Raw genomic sequence first — 17,739 nt, forward strand, 5'->3', positions numbered from 1 at the left:
CTCTAGGCCTCTTTTTAGCCATGGTCTCGGCCTTTCTTTAATGTCCTGCTAAGCCTTCAAACAATTGCTGGGTTACGTGTTGGTGTGACTTTGCTCTGATCGCTGTTGAATGTCCTGAGTGTGTATCATTGTGTCTCACAGGTGTACCCAGAGGTGGAGGACAGTAATCGGGCATGCCTGCCTCCAGGCTCCTTCATTACCTGCTCATCCGACAACACCCTCCGACTCTGGAACACTGAGGGCTCCAGCACCCATGGGTCCTCGCTGCATCGGAACATGATCAGCAACGTAAGTGCGCAAGAGATCCCTGTCAATTCGGCAGACGAGACCAGGTTACTGAGACCAGAACCTTCATGGTCATTTCTCTGGTGGTAGCCCACACATTGTTAAATTTATTGAATTGAGAGTTCAAATCCCACTTGCCATGCTGGGATTTGAACTCGTGACCTTTAGGTTCCTTATCCAGTACCATAGCCACGAAGCTACTGTACCTGCAGGGTGAAGTCTCACTCAAGTGCCAAATGCCTGAGCTGCAATCTAATGGGCCAGAGATTCAGCGATGACTTTAAGTTCCCTGCGGCTTCACGTCCTCACTTTACTTTGTTTTTTTCACCCTTATTTCCTCCATTTCTTTATTTTATTTTCAGACCCCTGAACTCTGAGGGAGTCCAGAACTAGGGGCCATTACCTTAAAATTAGAGCCAGGCTGTTCAGGGGTGATGTCAGGAAGCACTTCTTCACACAAAGGCTAGTGGAAATCTGGAACTCTCTCCCCTAACGAGCTGTTGAGACTGGGGGTCAATTGCAAATTTCAAAACTCAGTTTGATAGATTTTTATTAGGCAAGGGTTAAGGGATATGGAACCGGGGGTGGGGGAGCGGTGGGTAGATGGAGTTTAAGGTGCAGTTCAGCCATGATTTAATTGAATGGTGGAACAGGCTCGTGGGGCCAAATGTTCCTATTTGTTCCTACCTCATTTCGCATAAATGCACCCACAATGTTTTAAATATCCAGCTTTGGATTGGCCCAATGGTGGCTGGATTAACTACATACCCTGGCCAATGATTCCCTCCTTCAATCAGATGTTAAACCGAGGCCCCGTCTGCCCTCTCGGGTGGACGTAAAAGATCCCACGGCACTATTTCGAAGAAAAGCAATCGAGTTCTCCCTGGTGTTCAATATTAATCCATCAGCCAACATCAATAAAACAGAATATCTGGTCATTAACTCATTGCTGTTTGTGGGATTTTGCTGTGCCATGTTTCCCACTTTACAACAGTGACTACACTTCTAAAGTACTTAACTGACATTAATGCGCTTTGGCATGTCCGGAGGTCCTGAAAGGGGCTGTATAAATGTGTCTTTCTTTCACATTCTCACTCTTGCATCTTTCATATTCACACTTGCGCACACTTATATATTTACACACTTGAACACACTTGTGTATATGTAAAGATTTGAACACACTTGTGTACATACAGACATGAACACACTTGTATATGTACAGACTTGCACACAAATTTGAGACCTGAAGATGTGTTTAATGACTTCTTCCTCAAATCCCAGGATTTGCTGAAGATTCTCTACATGGACTCCAACACGTCAACACTGCTGGATGTGGAGAACAGTTCTGCGGGAGGCTCCGACAAACCAGATTCCCAAGCTGCTGAGATGAAGACTGGAATCAGAACGTTGTGTGTGAGCCCTGATGGACAGCATATGGCGTCTGGCGACCGGGCTGGAACTCTGAGGTAGGCCACATCTGGAGACGGAAGCTCCTGCTAACCTGAATCAGTCCAGCACTGTGTGTGTGTACTGTACACCCCAGCACTGGGACAGTGAGATACCCCTGACTGTAATCAGTCCTGCACTGTGTGTGTGTACTGGACACCCCAGCACTGGGACAGTGAGATACCCCTGACTGTAATCAGTCCAGCACTGTGTGTGTGTACTGTACACCCCAGCACTGGGACAGTGAGATACTCCTGACTGTAATCAGTCCTGCACTGTGTGTGTGTAATGTACACCCCAGCACTGGGACAGTGAGATACTCCTGACTGTAATCAGACCAGCACTGTGTGTGTGTACTGGACACCCCAGCACTGGGACAGTGAGATACTCCTGACTGTAATCAGTCCTGCACTGTGTGTGTGTACTGGACACCCCAGCACTGGGACAGTGAGATACTCCTGACTGTAATCAGACCAGCACTGTGTGTGTGTACTGGACACCCCAGCACTGGGACAGTGAGATACCCCTGACTGTAATCAGTCCAGCACTGTGTGTGTGTACTGTACACCCCAGCACTGGGACAGTGAGATACCCCTGACTGTAATCAGTCTAGCACTGTGTGTGTACTGGACACCCCAGCACTGGGACAGTGCGATACTCCTGACTGTAATCAGTCCAGCACTGTGTGTGTGTACTGGACACCCCAGCACTGGGACAGTGAGATACTCCTGACTGCAATCAGACCAGCACTGTGTGTGTACTGGACACCCCAGCACTGGGACAGTGAGATACCCCTGACTGTAATCAGTCCTGCACTGTGTGTGTGTACTGGACACCCCAGCACTGGGACAGTGAGATACTCCTGACTGCAATCAGACCAGCACTGTGTGTGTGTACTGGACACCCCAGCACTGGGACAGTGAGATACTCCTGACTGTAATCACACCAGCACTGTGTGTGTGTACTGGACACCCCAGCACTGGGACAGTGAGATACCCCTGACTGTAATCAGTCCAGCACTGTGTGTGTGTACTGGACACCCCAGCACTGGGACAGTGAGATACCCCTGACTGTAATCAGACCAGCACTGTGTGTGTGTACTGGACACCCCAGCACTGGGACAGTGAGATACCCCTGACTGTAATCAGACCAGCACTGTGTGTGTGTACTGTACACCCCAGCACTGGGACAGTGAGATACCCCTGACTGTAATCAGACCAGCACTGTGTGTGTGTACTGGACACCCCAGCACTGGGACAGTGAGATACCCCTGACTGTAATCAGTCCAGCACTGTGTGTGTGTACTGGACACCCCAGCACTGGGACAGTGAGATACCCCTGACTGTAATCAGTCCAGCACTGTGTGTGTGTACTGTACACCCCAGCACTGGGACAGTGAGATACCCCTGACTGTAATCAGTCCAGCACTGTGTGTGTGTACTGGACACCCCAGCACTGGGACAGTGAGATACTCCTGACTGTAATCAGTCCAGCACCGTGTGTGTGTACTGTACACCCCAGCACTGGGACAGTGAGATACCCCTGACTGTAATCAGTCCAGCACTGTGTGTGTGTACTGGACACCCCAGCACTGGGACAGTGAGATACTCCTGACTGTAATCAGACCAGCACTGTGTGTGTGTACTGGACACCCCAGCACTGGGACAGTGAGATACCCCTGACTGTAATCAGACCAGCACTGTGTGTGTGTACTGGACAGCCCAGCACTGGGACAGTGAGATACCCCTGACTGTAATCAGTCCAGCACTGTGTGTGTGTACTGGACACCCCAGCACTGGGACAGTGAGATACTCCTGACTGTAATCAGACCAGCACTGTGTGTGTGTACTGTACACCCCAGCACTGGGACAGTGAGATACCCCTGACTGTAATCAGACCAGCACTGTGTGTGTGTACTGTACACCCCAGCACTGGGACAGTGAGATACCCCTGACTGTAATCAGACCAGCACTGTGTGTGTGTACTGTACACCCCAGCACTGGGACAGTGAGATACTCCTGACTGTAATCAGACCAGCACTGTGTGTGTGTACTGGACACCCCAGCACTGGGACAGTGAGATACTCCTGACTGTAATCAGTCCAGCACTGTGTGTGTGTACTGGACACCCCAGCACTGGGACAGTGAGATACCCCTGACTGTAATCAGTCCAGCACTGTGTGTGTGTACTGTACACCCCAGCACTGGGACAGTGAGATACTCCTGACTGTAATCAGTCCAGCACTGTGTGTGTGTACTGGACATCCCAGCACTGGGACAGTGAGATACCCCTGACTGTAATCAGTCCAGCGCTGTGTGTGTGTACTGGACACCCCAGCACTGGGACAGTGAGATACTCCTGACTGTAATCAGTCCAGCACTGTGTGTGTGTACTGGACACCCCAGCACTGGGACAGTGAGATACCCCTGACTGTAATCAGACCAGCACTGTGTGTGTGTACTGGACACCTCAGCACTGGGACAGTGAGATACCCCTGACTGTAATCAGTCCAGCACTGTGTGTGTGTACTGGACACCCCAGCACTGGGACAGTGAGATACTCCTGACTGTAATCAGTCCAGCACTGTGTGTGTGTACTGGACACCCCAGCACTGGGACAGTGAGATACTCCTGACTGTAATCAGACCAGCACTGTGTGTGTACTGGACACCCCAGCACTGGGACAGTGCGATACTCCTGACTGTAATCAGTCCAGCACTGTGTGTGTGTACTGGACACCCCAGCACTGGGACAGTGAGATACTCCTGACTGTAATCAGACCAGCACTGTGTGTGTACTGGACACCCCAGCACTGGGACAGTGAGATACTCCTGACTGTAATCAGACCAGCACTGTGTGTGTACTGGACACCCCAGCACTGGGACAGTGCGATACTCCTGACTGTAATCAGTCCAGCACTGTGTGTGTGTACTGGACACCCCAGCACTGGGACAGTGAGATACTCCTGACTGTAATCAGACCAGCACTGTGTGTGTACTGGACACCCCAGCACTGGGACAGTGAGATACCCCTGACTGTAATCAGTCCAGCACTGTGTGTGTACTGGACACCCCAGCACTGGGACAGTGAGATACCCCTGACTGTAATCAGACCAGCACTGTGTGTGTGTACTGGACACCCCAGCACTGGGACAGCGAGATACTCCTGACTGTAATCAGACCAGCACTGTGTGTGTGTAATGTACACCCCAGCACTGGGACAGTGAGATACTCCTGACTGTAATCAGTCCAGCACTGTGTGTGTGTACTGGACACCCCAGCACTGGGACAGTGAGATACTCCTGACTGTAATCAGTCCAGCACTGTGTGTGTGCACTGGACACCCCAGCACTGGGACAGTGAGATACCCCTGACTGTAATCAGACCAGCACTGTGTGTGTGTACTGGACACCCCAGCACTGGGACAGTGAGATACTCCTGACTGTAATCAGACCAGCACTGTGTGTGTGTACTGGACACCCCAGCACTGGGACAGTGAGATACTCCTGACTGTAATCAGACCAGCACTGTGTGTGTGTAATGTACACCCCAGCACTGGGACAGTGAGATACTCCTGACTGTAATCAGTTCAGCACTGTGTGTGTGTACTGGACACCCCAGCACTGGGACAGTGAGATACCCCTGACTGTAATCAGTCCAGCACTGTGTGTGTGTACTGTACACCCCAGCACTGGGACAGTGAGATACTCCTGACTGTAATCAGTCCAGCACTGTGTGTGTGTACTGGACATCCCAGCACTGGGACAGTGAGATACCCCTGACTGTAATCAGTCCAGCACTGTGTGTGTGTACTGGACATCCCAGCACTGGGACAGTGAGATACTCCTGACTGTAATCAGTCCAGCACTGTGTGTGTGTACTGGACACCCCTGACTGTAATCAGACCAGCACTGTGTGTGTGTACTGGACACCCCAGCACTGGGACAGTGAGATACTCCTGACTGTAATCAGTCCAGCACTGTGTGTGTGTACTGGACACCCCAGCACTGGGACAGTGAGATACTCCTGACTGTAATCAGACCAGCACTGTGTGTGTGTACTGGACACCCCAGCACTGGGACAGTGAGATACCCCTGACTGTAATCAGACCAGCACTGTGTGTGTGTACTGGACACCCCAGCACTGGGACAGTGAGATACCCCTGACTGTAATCAGTCCAGCACTGTGTGTGTGTACTGGACACTCCAGCACTGGGACAGTGAGATACCCCTGACTGTAATCAGAACAGCACTGTGTGTGTGTACTGGACACCCCAGCACTGGGACAGTGAGATACCCCTGACTGTAATCAGTCCAGCACTGTGTGTGTGTACTGGACACCCCAGCACTGGGACAGTGAGATACCCCTGACTGTAATCAGTCCAGCACTGTGTGTGCGTACTGGACACCCCAGCACTGGGACAGTGCGATACTCCTGACTGTAATCAGACCAGCACTGTGTGTGTGTACTGGACACCCCAGCACTGGGACAGTGAGATACTCCTGACTGTAATCAGTCCAGCACTGTGTGTGTGTACTGGACACCCCAGCACTGGGACAGTGAGATACTCCTGACTGCAATCAGACCAGCACTGTGTGTGTACTGTACACCCCAGCACTGGGACAGTGAGATACTCCTGACTGTAATCAGTCCAGCACTGTGTGTGTTTACTGTACACCCCAGCACTGGGACAGTGAGATACTCCTGACTGCAATCAGACCAGCACTGTGTGTGTACTGTACACCCCAGCACTGGGACAGTGAGATACTCCTGACTGTAATCAGTCCAGCACTGTGTGTGTACTGGACACCCCAGCACTGGGACAGTGAGATACTCCTGACTGTAATCAGTCCAGGACTGTGTGTGTGTACTGGACACCCCAGCACTGGGACAGTGAGATACTCCTGACTGTAATCAGTCCAGCACTGTGTGTGTGTACTGGACACCCCAGCACTGGGACAGTGAGATACCCCTGACTGTAATCAGACCAGCACTGTGTGTGTGTACTGGACACTCCAGCACTGGGACAGTGAGATACCCCTGACTGTAATCAGACCAGCACTGTGTGTGTACTGGACACCCCAGCACTGGGACAGTGCGATACTCCTGACTGTAATCAGTCCAGCACTGTGTGTGTGTACTGGACACCCCAGCACTGGGACAGTGAGATACTCCTGACTGTAATCAGACCAGCACTGTGTGTGTACTGGACACCCCAGCACTGGGACAGTGAGATACTCCTGACTGTAATCAGACCAGCACTGTGTGTGTACTGGACACCCCAGCACTGGGACAGTGCGATACTCCTGACTGTAATCAGTCCAGCACTGTGTGTGCGTACTGGACACCCCAGCACTGGGACAGTGAGATACTCCTGACTGTAATCAGACCAGCACTGTGTGTGTGTAATGTACACCCCAGCACTGGGACAGTGAGATACTCCTGACTGTAATCAGTCCAGCACTGTGTGTGTGTACTGGACACCCCAGCACTGGGACAGTGAGATACTCCTGACTGTAATCAGTCCAGCACTGTGTGTGTGTACTGGACACCCCAGCACTGGGACAGTGAGATACCCCTGACTGTAATCAGACCAGCACTGTGTGTGTGTACTGGACACCCCAGCACTGGGACAGTGAGATACTCCTGACTGTAATCAGACCAGCACTGTGTGTGTGTACTGTACACCCCAGCACTGGGACAGTGCGATACTCCTGACTGTAATCAGACCAGCACTGTGTGTGTGTACTGGACACCCCAGCACTGGGACAGTGCGATACTCCTGACTGTAATCAGTCCAGCACTGTGTGTGTGTACTGGACACCCCAGCACTGGGACAGTGAGATACTCCTGACTGTAATCAGACCAGCACTGTGTGTGTGTACTGGACACCCCAGCACTGGGACAGTGAGGTACCCCTGACTGTAATCAGACCAGCACTGTGTGTGTGTACTGGACACCCCAGCACTGGGACAGTGAGATACCCCTGACTGCAATCAGTCCAGCACTGTGTGTGTGTACTGGACACCCCAGCACTGGGACAGTGCGATACTCCTGACTGCAATCAGACCAGCACTGTGTGTGTGTACTGGACAGCCCAGCACTGGGACAGTGAGATACTCCTGACTGTAATCAGACCAGCACTGTGTGTGTGTACTGGACACCCCAGCACTGGGACAGTGAGATACTCCTGACTGTAATCAGTCCAGCACTGTGTGTGTGTACTGGACACCCCAGCACTGGGACAGTGAGATACTCCTGACTGTAATCAGACCAGCACTGTGTGTGTGTACTGGACACCCCAGCACTGGGACAGTGAGATACTCCTGACTGTCATCAGACCAGCACTGTGTGTGTGTACTGGACAGCCCAGCACTGGGACAGTGAGATACTCCTGACTGTAATCAGACCAGCACTGTGTGTGTGTACTGGACAGCCCAGCACTGGGACAGTGGGATACCCCTGACTGTAATCAGTCCAGCACTGTGTGTGTGTACTGGACATCCCAGCACTGGGACAGTGAGATACCCCTGACTGTAATCAGACCAGCACTGTGTGTGTGTACTGGACACCCCAGCACTGGGACAGTGAGATACTCCTGACTGTAATCAGTCCAGCACTGTGTGTGTGTACTGGACACCCCAGCACTGGGACAGTGAGATACTCCTGACTGCAATCAGACCAGCACTGTGTGTGTGTACTGGACACCCCAGCACTGGGACAGTGAGATACCCCTGACTGTAATCAGACCAGCACTGTGTGTGTGTACTGGACACCCCAGCACTGGGACAGTGAGATACTCCTGACTGTAATCAGTCCAGCACTGTGTGTGTGTACTGGACACCCCAGCACTGGGACAGTGAGATACTCCTGACTGTAATCAGTCCAGCACTGTGTGCGTACTGGACACCCCAGCACTGGGACAGTGAGATACCCCTGACTGTAATCAGTCCAGCACTGTGTGTGTGTACTGGACACCCCAGCACTGGGACAGTGAGATACTCCTGACTGTAATCAGACCAGCACTGTGTGTGTGTACTGGACACCCCAGCACTGGGACAGTGAGATACCCCTGACTGTAATCAGTCCAGCACTGTGTGTGTGTACTGTACACCCCAGCACTGGGACAGTGAGATACTCCTGACTGTAATCAGTCCAGCACTGTGTGTGTGTACTGGACACCCCAGCACTGGGACAGTGAGATACTCCTGACTGTAATCAGTCCAGCACTGTGTGTGTGTACTGGACACCCCAGCACTGGGACAGTGAGATACTCCTGACTGTAATCAGTCCAGCACTGTGTGTGTGTACTGGACACCCCAGCACTGGGACAGTGAGATACTCCTGACTGTAATCAGTCCAGCACTGTGTGTGTGTAATGTACACCCCAGCACTGGGACAGTGCGATACTCCTAACTGTGTGTACTGTAATCCCCTCTGTAATTCAAAGTCAATTTTGTACTAAAAGTGTAAATGATCTGAATGAAGTAACTGTGAATTAGCAGGAGTAGGCTGTACCCTACACCTTACATGTGTTTATTGAGACACCTACATGATTGGCCAAGGTCCATAGTGTAATCTGTCTCCAAGTTTGAAAAGAGGAGAACAGATGAATGATGGTTAGGTGACACCAAGCTTATATTTCAAAACAGAGAATTCTAAGAGAGGTAAGGGGTTTCATAATTTGCGGATCCTCGGATTTAATGAGATAGCATCTCAGACTGTGTGATCAGTCTTGATTTTAACACAGCGAGGATGTCAGGTGGAGTTCGAGCGTATCGGACGGCATACTAATAGCTAAGGAAGAATGACAGCAAAGTTTCGAGTCCAAGGCACTTTGAAATTCTCATTTTTGAACCTGTCTGGTATTTGACAGCGATCCCTTAGTGACCATGACAACAACTTATACAGTGCCTTTAACGTCGAGCAAACACCCCAAGTGTGAGGACATGGAAGCCAAGCCAAAGAGGGAGAGATTGAGGGGGCGAGTGATGGGTGACCAAAAGCTTGGTCGAAGTAGTGGGTTTTAGGGAGGGTCTTAATAGAAGAGAGGAAGGTGGAGAGGTTTAGAGAGAGAATTCCAGAGAGTGGGACCTCAGCATGAAGATATGACAGCCAGTGGGCATGGGGGAGGGCCGGAGTCAGAGAAACTGAGAGTTATGGGGGAGGGGTGGGGGAAGAGACAAGGAGTGGCAAGGCCATGGAGGGATTTAAAGACTAGGGCAGTAATCTTAAATATGTTGCCATGAGGGCCCAGTGCTAATGTTGTCAGCAAAGACGGGGTAATGGGTGACTATCCCAGTTAGCTCGATTGTCTACACTCAATTATCCAGCCACCCTGGTAAATGAAACAGCCAGGAATGGACTGACGTACCTTTGTTGTGTTGTGTCTGACAGGGTCCATGATCTCCAACTGCTGAGAGAGCTCCTTCAAGTGGAGGCCCATGACTCCGAGATCCTGTGCCTCGAATACTCCAAACCCGAAACTGGTAAGAACCTGTTTTAAACCACTGCTTTCGATACCAGTCGTCCAATAGAAGTCGCTGATTAGCCACAGGTGTAGCTATGGCGACACTGCTTTAACCACGTGCACTAATTTTAGTAGAAGATATCGTTTGTGCCCCTTTAAAAAAAAGGGGGGGACTTTTATTAAATTATTTTTGATTTGTGTTGATGACAATGGGGCAACCCAGTGCAATCCTAATTGGCAATTAAGAGTAGAAAACTCCTCACATACACTCACACAATACAGGTAAATGTACTTCCCATGTGTATGTTTACTTAACAAATATCTACCGCCATTCAGTAACCAAGGGAGTAAAGCACTCACTAAGATCAAAGAACAATTGCACATTCCACTTTTCCTCTTACCATTTTACCAACGAATGTACAAAAAGGTTAAAGTTCACCTGCATACACCGTACAAATATGAGTACCGAGATCACATGCCCAATGACAGTGTCTGGTACTCATTTTTTATTTACTAATCAGACATGCAATTATCTACATCTGGATTCCCAATTAGCCACATGTGGCTACTGGGTAATGTATTGGACAGCACTGTTCTATACTGAGATCTAAGTTGCCTCAAGATACCTCGCGACTGAACCATGTAGAAGAGAAAGATCCCAGGTTCAGTCTTCAGGCTCTTAGTTAACCGATGTTAGCCAGGGTGGTAATAGACGCACTACATTTGGCTTCAGCACTCCTGGGCTTGGGAGAGTTGCAATCAGCCAAGGTTCCCACTCCTGATTGTTGTCCAGCAAGAACTGTGTGAGTGTGGACAAAGGGTGAAAATCAAAAAAGAACAAACTTACATTTCTTTAGCTCCTTTCACATCCTCAGGATGTCCCAAAGTGCTTTACAGCCCATGGATTACTTCCGAAGTGTGGTCACGTTTGTTTTCTAGGCAAACAGGGTGGCTAATTTGTGCACTGCAAGATCCTACAAACAGCAGTGAGATAAATGACCGGTTGATTGGCAAGCTAACTCAGAGGCCACAGGATAGTCGGTGTGGGAAATGGAAAGATGGTAGACTGGTGTAGTAGGGAGCCCTCTTCTGAGGTTAGGGCTGAGGCATGTTGTTGGTGCAGAATAGTGGGAGCTTTATTCTGCATTTGACTGTGGGATGACTAAGCTCGGAGTGTCTGATGCTGACACTGTGCCGAAGATGGGTCGAATTCCACTCTCTTCCCTCCCCTTCACCTCCCCACCAGCACTAACGTTCCTTAATGAGCCCCCCAAAAATTGTTAAAGTTTAAAAAAAAAAGCATAAGGGATAATAGTGCAAGGTTCCGCCTCAGTAGAGACAGGGCTGAAGGCTTGATTTTCCAAACGTGTTCTCCACTAGCCAGGTCCCATGTCGTGAAAGAAGTCTTGCAAATTTCCACACTAAAAATAGAGCAATCCTGTATGTATTATAAGTTACAATGGATGCAGATTTGAGGCACCGATCCAGTCCCAGGAAGCAAAGCTTGAATATAAACTAAGTTGGGCAGAATTGTCGTCTCACTTGGATGGCTGCCTTGTAATCCATGGCCAGGGTCCCTGTATCCTCCGCGTATTTTGCATGCGACTATGGTGTCAATTCTTTGTACTCCATAATCTTGAGCTCATCCAAAACTCTGCTGCCCGTATCCTAACTTGCACCAAGTCCGGCTCAGCCATCATCACTGTGCTTGCTGAACTACATTGGCTCCTGGTCAGGCGATGCCTCAGTATTAAAATTCTCATCCTTGTGTTCAAATCCCGACATGGCCTCGCCCCTTCCTATCTCGTAACCTCCTCCAGCCCTGCAACCCTCCGAGAACTCTGCGCTCCTCCAATTCTGGCCTCTTGCGTATTTTCATCAGTCCACCATTGGCAGCCGTGCCTTCAGCTGTCTGGGCCCTAAGCTCTAGAATTCCCACCCTAAACCTCTCCACCTCTCTCGCCTCCTAAGATAATTATGAGAGGTCTATAAAATTATGAAAGGTTTTGATAGAGTAGACAGAGAGAGAGAGTTTCCAGTTGTGGAGAAGAGCATAACTAGAGACCATCAATATAAGATAGTCACCAAGAAATCTAATAGGGAATTCAGAAGAAACTTCTTTGCCCAAAGAGTGGTGAGAATGTGGAACTCGCTACCACAGGGAGTGGTTGAAGCGAATAGTATAGATGCTTTTAAGGGGAGGCTGGACAAGTATATGTGGGAAAAGGGAATAGAGGGTTATGCTGATAGATTTAGATGAGGAAAGACGGGAGGAGGCTCATGTGGAGCATAAACGCCGGCATGGACTGATTGGGCCGAATGGCCTGTTTCTGTGCCGGATATCCTGTGTAATATCTCCTTATGTGGCTCAGTGGTAAATTTTGCCTGCTAATCGCTCCTGTGAAGCGCCTTGGGACCAACATTACCCCTAAGGTGCGTGGGTGCCCGGCCACGCATTGGTCAGGAGGTCCTGCGCAGGCCGCTCACCAGCTGCTGCTGCTGGAAAAGACATCGCGCATTTGCGGCCACGCAGCAAATTTAAAGGGACCGTGCACGAAAAGCAGTTATCGGGAACATTGATTGGGGCGGTTTACTATGTTAAAGGTGCTATATGAATGCAAGTTGTTGTTGGGCGTGTTTTGCCCCCATATCTGTACCTGACTTTTTTTTAACTCTTGTCCCTCGGCAGGCATGAAGTTGCTGGCATCTGCCAGCCGGGATCGTCTGATCCACGTGTTAGATGCGGAGAACGATTACAGCCTGCTCCAAACCCTAGACGAGCATTCCTCCTCCATCACTGCCATCAAGTTTACAGGTACCCACGTGTGCGTACACGTCACGCTTGGTGTTGTCTGGGAACCACCGCTTACAGAACGGCGCCTGGCCCTATCATCAGCCGCGCTGCCTTGCAACCTTTATACTACGGTACATTGAAACCGCGTGCTTCCTCTTCGCCACAGGTGTTTGCTCTTCGGTTTTGGGGAGGGGTAGGATGCCGAGAGCAGGTCGGTTGCCCACTCGCTCAGGCGGTGCCAGATGTGGAGTCAAGCTGGAAGGTGGACCCTCACTTAAGCTCGCCCCCTCCATTCCCGTTACCACAATTGGACATTACATAGAATTCACAGCACAGTGTTTATGCTACACACGAGCCGCCCCTCTGCTCCTTAAAGGCACAAGAACATAAGAAATAGGAGCAGGAGTCGGTCATTCGGCCCTTCGAGCTGATCTTCTACCTCATCTCCACTTTCCTGAACTATCCCCATATCCCTTGATTCCCTTAATATCCAAAAAATCTAGCAATCTCTGTTTTGAATATACCCAATGACTGAGCCTCCACAGCCCTCTGAGGTAGAGAATTCCAAAGATTCACCACCCTCTGAGTGAAGAAATTTCTCCTCATCTCAGTCCTAAATGGCCGACCCCTTATTCTGAGACTGTGACCCCGGGTTCTAGGCTTCCCAACCAGGGGAAACATTCTCCCTGCATCTACCGTGTCAAGCCCTGTAAGAATTTTGTATGTTTCAATGAGATCACCTCTCATTCTTCTAAACTCCAGAGAATATAGGCCTACGTATTAGGATATTAGCATCGATGCTAATTGCCTCAACTACTCCTTGTGGCAGCGAGTTCCACTTTCTAACCACTCTCTGGGTAAAGAAGTTTCTCCTGATTTCCTTATTGGATTTATTGGTGAGTATCTTATATGTATGGCCCCTAGTTTTGGACTCTCCCACAAGTGGAAACATTTTATAATTTTAACGCTCTCTCTTTGGTCACCCCTCAGCCTTCTCTTTTTCCTAGAGAAAAGAGCCCCAGCCTGACAAATGACAATGGACATGTGACAATCGAGGGGTTGAATTAGTTTATGTATAAAATAATAAAGATTCCAAACCATCCTAGAAGAGATGACAATATTAGTGAAGAAACAGTAAAAAGTGCAAGCAGAATAATCTAATATAATAAAGCAACAACGGTTTGCATTTATATAGCGCCTTTAATGTAGAAAAGCGTCCGGAGGTGCTTCACAGGAATGTTGTCAGACAACAATCTAGACCGAGTCCAAGAAGGGGACATTAGGATATTGGAAGAACGCCGATATCTCAGAGGGTTGTAGGGCTGGAGAAGGCTAGAGATAGGGAGGGACGGAGCCCTGGATGGATTTGAACATAAGGATGAGAATTTTAAATTGGAGGAGTAGGGGGACTGGGAGCCAATGTAGGTCAGTATGGTCAGGGGTGATGGGTGAATGGGACTTGGTGCAGGTTAATATAAATAAAGCATTAACCCCCTCAAATGGGAGGATGGTGTTGTCCTGAGTTCAATCTGTGGTGGTCTTCACACCTGCCTTTGATACTTAGAGGAGTTCTGCCCAGAAACGAATTCTAGTCACCGAGATTGAGAGAGACATTACAGCCTTGGGAGCTGGTGCAGAGACGAGCCATAGGCTGGATGTCTAATGTCAGGGGTCCAAGTTATGAGGGAAGGCTGGGGAAACTTGGTCTTTTGTCCTGGAAAGGAGGCCGAAATAGGCCGACTGGAACACTGCTTCAAACAAAAGAAGAAAGAAAGACTTGCATTTATATAGCGCCTTTCACAACCTCAGGACGCCCAAAGCGCTTCACAGCCAATTAAATACTTTTGAAGCGTAGTCACTTGTTGTAATGTAGGGAAACGCGTCAGCCAATTTGTGCACAGCAAGGTCCCACAGGCAGCAAAGTGATAATTACTTTGATAATCTGTTTTAGCGATGGTGGTCGAGGGATAAATATTGGCCAGGTCACTGGGGAGAAGCCCCCTGCTCTTCTTCAAAATAGTGCTGTGGGATCTTTTACATCCACCTGAGAGAGCAGACGGGGCCTCGGTTTAACGTCTCATCCGAAAGACGGAATCACCGACCGTGCAGCACTCCCTCAGTACTGCACTGAACTGTCAGCCTACATTATGTGCTGTGATAGTTGGACAAGGGGGCACATTTTTAAACTAATGAGAGGTAAATTTAGGATTGATATGTGGCAGTTCTTCACACAGTTCATGGAATGGGCTGCCAGATAGTGTACTGGAGTCAAAAAGCTTGGAATCATTTAAGAAAGATGGGGGGCTGTAAGGACTCCAGATGTGGATGAGCTAAGATGGGTTTCCTCATCTGTATCGAGCTTGTGGTTCTTCCCTCCCCTCACTCCCACTGAGGTTCCATGCACTTTCCCTCCCAAGACTCCTGAGTGCTAATATCAGTCCCAATGGAGACATGTACAGGAGCTGACACTAAGACACACACGGGCCGTACAGTACTAGACAGGAGTGAATCGTTCCCTTTTCCCCAGTGTGTAAGGGACATGTAGAGGAGCTGACACTGAGACACACACGGTCCGTACAGTATCAGACAGGAGTGGATCATTCCCTTTTACCCAGTGTGTACTGGACATGTACAGGAGCTGACACTGAGACACACACGGGCCGTACAGTACCAGACAGGAGTGAATTGCTCCCTTTTACCCAGTGTGTAAGGGACATGTACAGGAGCTGACACTGAGACACACACGGGCCGTACAGTACCAGACAGGAGTGAATTGCTCCCTTTTACCCAGTGTGTAAGGGACATGTAGAGGAGCTGACACTGAGACACACATGGGCCGTACAGTACCAGGCAGGAGTGAATCGTTCCCTTTTACCTAGTGTGTACTGGACATGTACAGGAGCTGACACTGACACACACGGGCTGTACAGTACCAGACAGGAGTGAATTGCTCCCTTTTACCCAGTGTGTAAGGGACATGTAGAGGAGCTGACACTGAGACACACATGGGCCGTACAGTACCAGGCAGGAGTGAATCGTTCCCTTTTACCTAGTGTGTACTGTACATGTACTGGAGCTGACACTGAGACACACACGGGCTGTACAGTACCAGACAGGAGTGAATCGTTCCCTTTTCCCCAGTGTGTAAGGGAGATGTAGAGGAGCTGACACTGAGACACACACGGGTCATACAGTACCAGACAGGAGTGAATTGCTCCCTTTTCCCCAGTGTGTAAGGGATATGTAGAGGAGCTGACACTGAGACACACACGGGCTGTACAGTACCAGACCGGAGTGAATTGCTCCCTTTTCCCCAGTGTGTAAGGGACATGTAGAGGAGCTGACACTGAGACACACACGGGCCATACAGTACCAGACAGGAGTGAATCGTTCCCTTTTACCTAGTGTGTACTGTACATGTACTGGAGCTGACACTGAGACACACACGGGCCGTACAGTACCAGACAGGAGTGAATTGCTCCCTTTTACCCAGTGTGTAAGGGACATGTAGAGGAGCTGACACTGAGACACACACGGGCCATACAGTACCAGACAGGAGTGAATTGCTCCCTTTTACCCAGTGTGTAAGGGACATGTAGAGGAGCTGACACTGAGACACACATGGGCCATACAGTACCAGACAGGAGTGAATCGTTCCCTTTTCCCCAGTGTGTAAGGGACATGTAGAGGAGCTGACACTGAGACACACACGGGCCATACAGTACCAGACAGGAGTGAATCGTTCCCTTTTCCCCAGTGTGTAAGGGACATGTAGAGGAGCTGACACTGAGACACACACGGGCCATACAGTACCAGACAGGAGTGAATCGTTCCCTTTTACCCAGTGTGTACGGGACATGTACAGGAGCTGACACTGAGACACACACGGGCCGTACAGTACCAGACAGAAGTGAGATGTCCATTTTTAACCAGTGTAGACAGTTGCAGGGTGTGAAATTTCACATCTGAATGGTCAGAGCTGCTGTTTGTGTGTGTGCAGTACCAGTGGTTGCTGGTCGAGCTGTGAGGAAGGGCCTTACACTGGGTACAGGCGGAACATAGCAGGATTATTGCAGCAGCTTCGTCTGCTTTGCATGCTGTGTCCTTCCTGAGCAAGCAGGCTGATGGGTGAGTTGGGCGAAGGCAGGTAAGTCTGTGGTGAAATGATTCATTGCTGTTTTGTCAGCAGTCCCGCTCCCGGAACACTCAAAGCTGTTGTTTTCCTTCCTGTTCAGTGAAACTGGGAACATGGGAGTCTTTCAGAAAGGAAATTGAGAGAGTACAATGGCAACATGGTCCCGTAAAGGTCAAGGGTGGGACCAACAAGCCCAGGGAACCTTGGATGTCAAGGGATATACGAGAATGGATTAGGAAAAAAAGGGGGGCTTTTGGCAGATACAAAGGACTAAAGACAGAGGAAGCCCTAGAGGAGTATAAAAAGTGCAGGGGATACTTAAAAAAAAGAAATTAGGAGAGCGAGGAGGGGCCATGAAATAACACTGGCGAGCAAAATAAAGGAAAATCCTAAGGTGTTTTATAAGTATATTAAGGGCAAGAGGATAACTAGGGAAAGAGTAGGGCCCATTAGGGACCAAAGTGGCAAGCTGTGTGTAGAGCCAGAGGATGTAGGTGGGGTTTTAAATTAATATTTTGCATCTGTGTTCACTATGGAGAAGGACAATGTGGACATAGAAATCGGGCAGGGGGACTGTGATATACTTGAACATATTAGCATTGAGAGGGAGG

General features: G+C 49.6%; 1 protein-coding gene across 1 annotated transcript in view; it reads left to right on the plus strand.

Moving 5' to 3' along the window:
• Positions 1 to 17,739, plus strand: part of mapkbp1 (mitogen-activated protein kinase binding protein 1) — a 394,016-nt gene that overhangs the window by 213,375 nt on the left and 162,902 nt on the right. Inside the window, exons 10-13 of the mRNA XM_086003669.1 lie at positions 142 to 288; positions 1,567 to 1,751; positions 10,127 to 10,218; positions 12,889 to 13,014. Of these exons, the coding sequence (XP_085859795.1) occupies positions 142 to 288; positions 1,567 to 1,751; positions 10,127 to 10,218; positions 12,889 to 13,014 (550 nt within the window). The remainder of the gene's footprint in view (positions 1 to 141; positions 289 to 1,566; positions 1,752 to 10,126; positions 10,219 to 12,888; positions 13,015 to 17,739) is intronic.

This window comes from Somniosus microcephalus, chromosome 12, assembly GCF_052327205.1.
Source record: "Somniosus microcephalus isolate GS21.2 chromosome 12, FLI_Smic_1.0, whole genome shotgun sequence".
NCBI classification, from domain to species: Eukaryota; Metazoa; Chordata; class Chondrichthyes; order Squaliformes; family Somniosidae; genus Somniosus; species Somniosus microcephalus.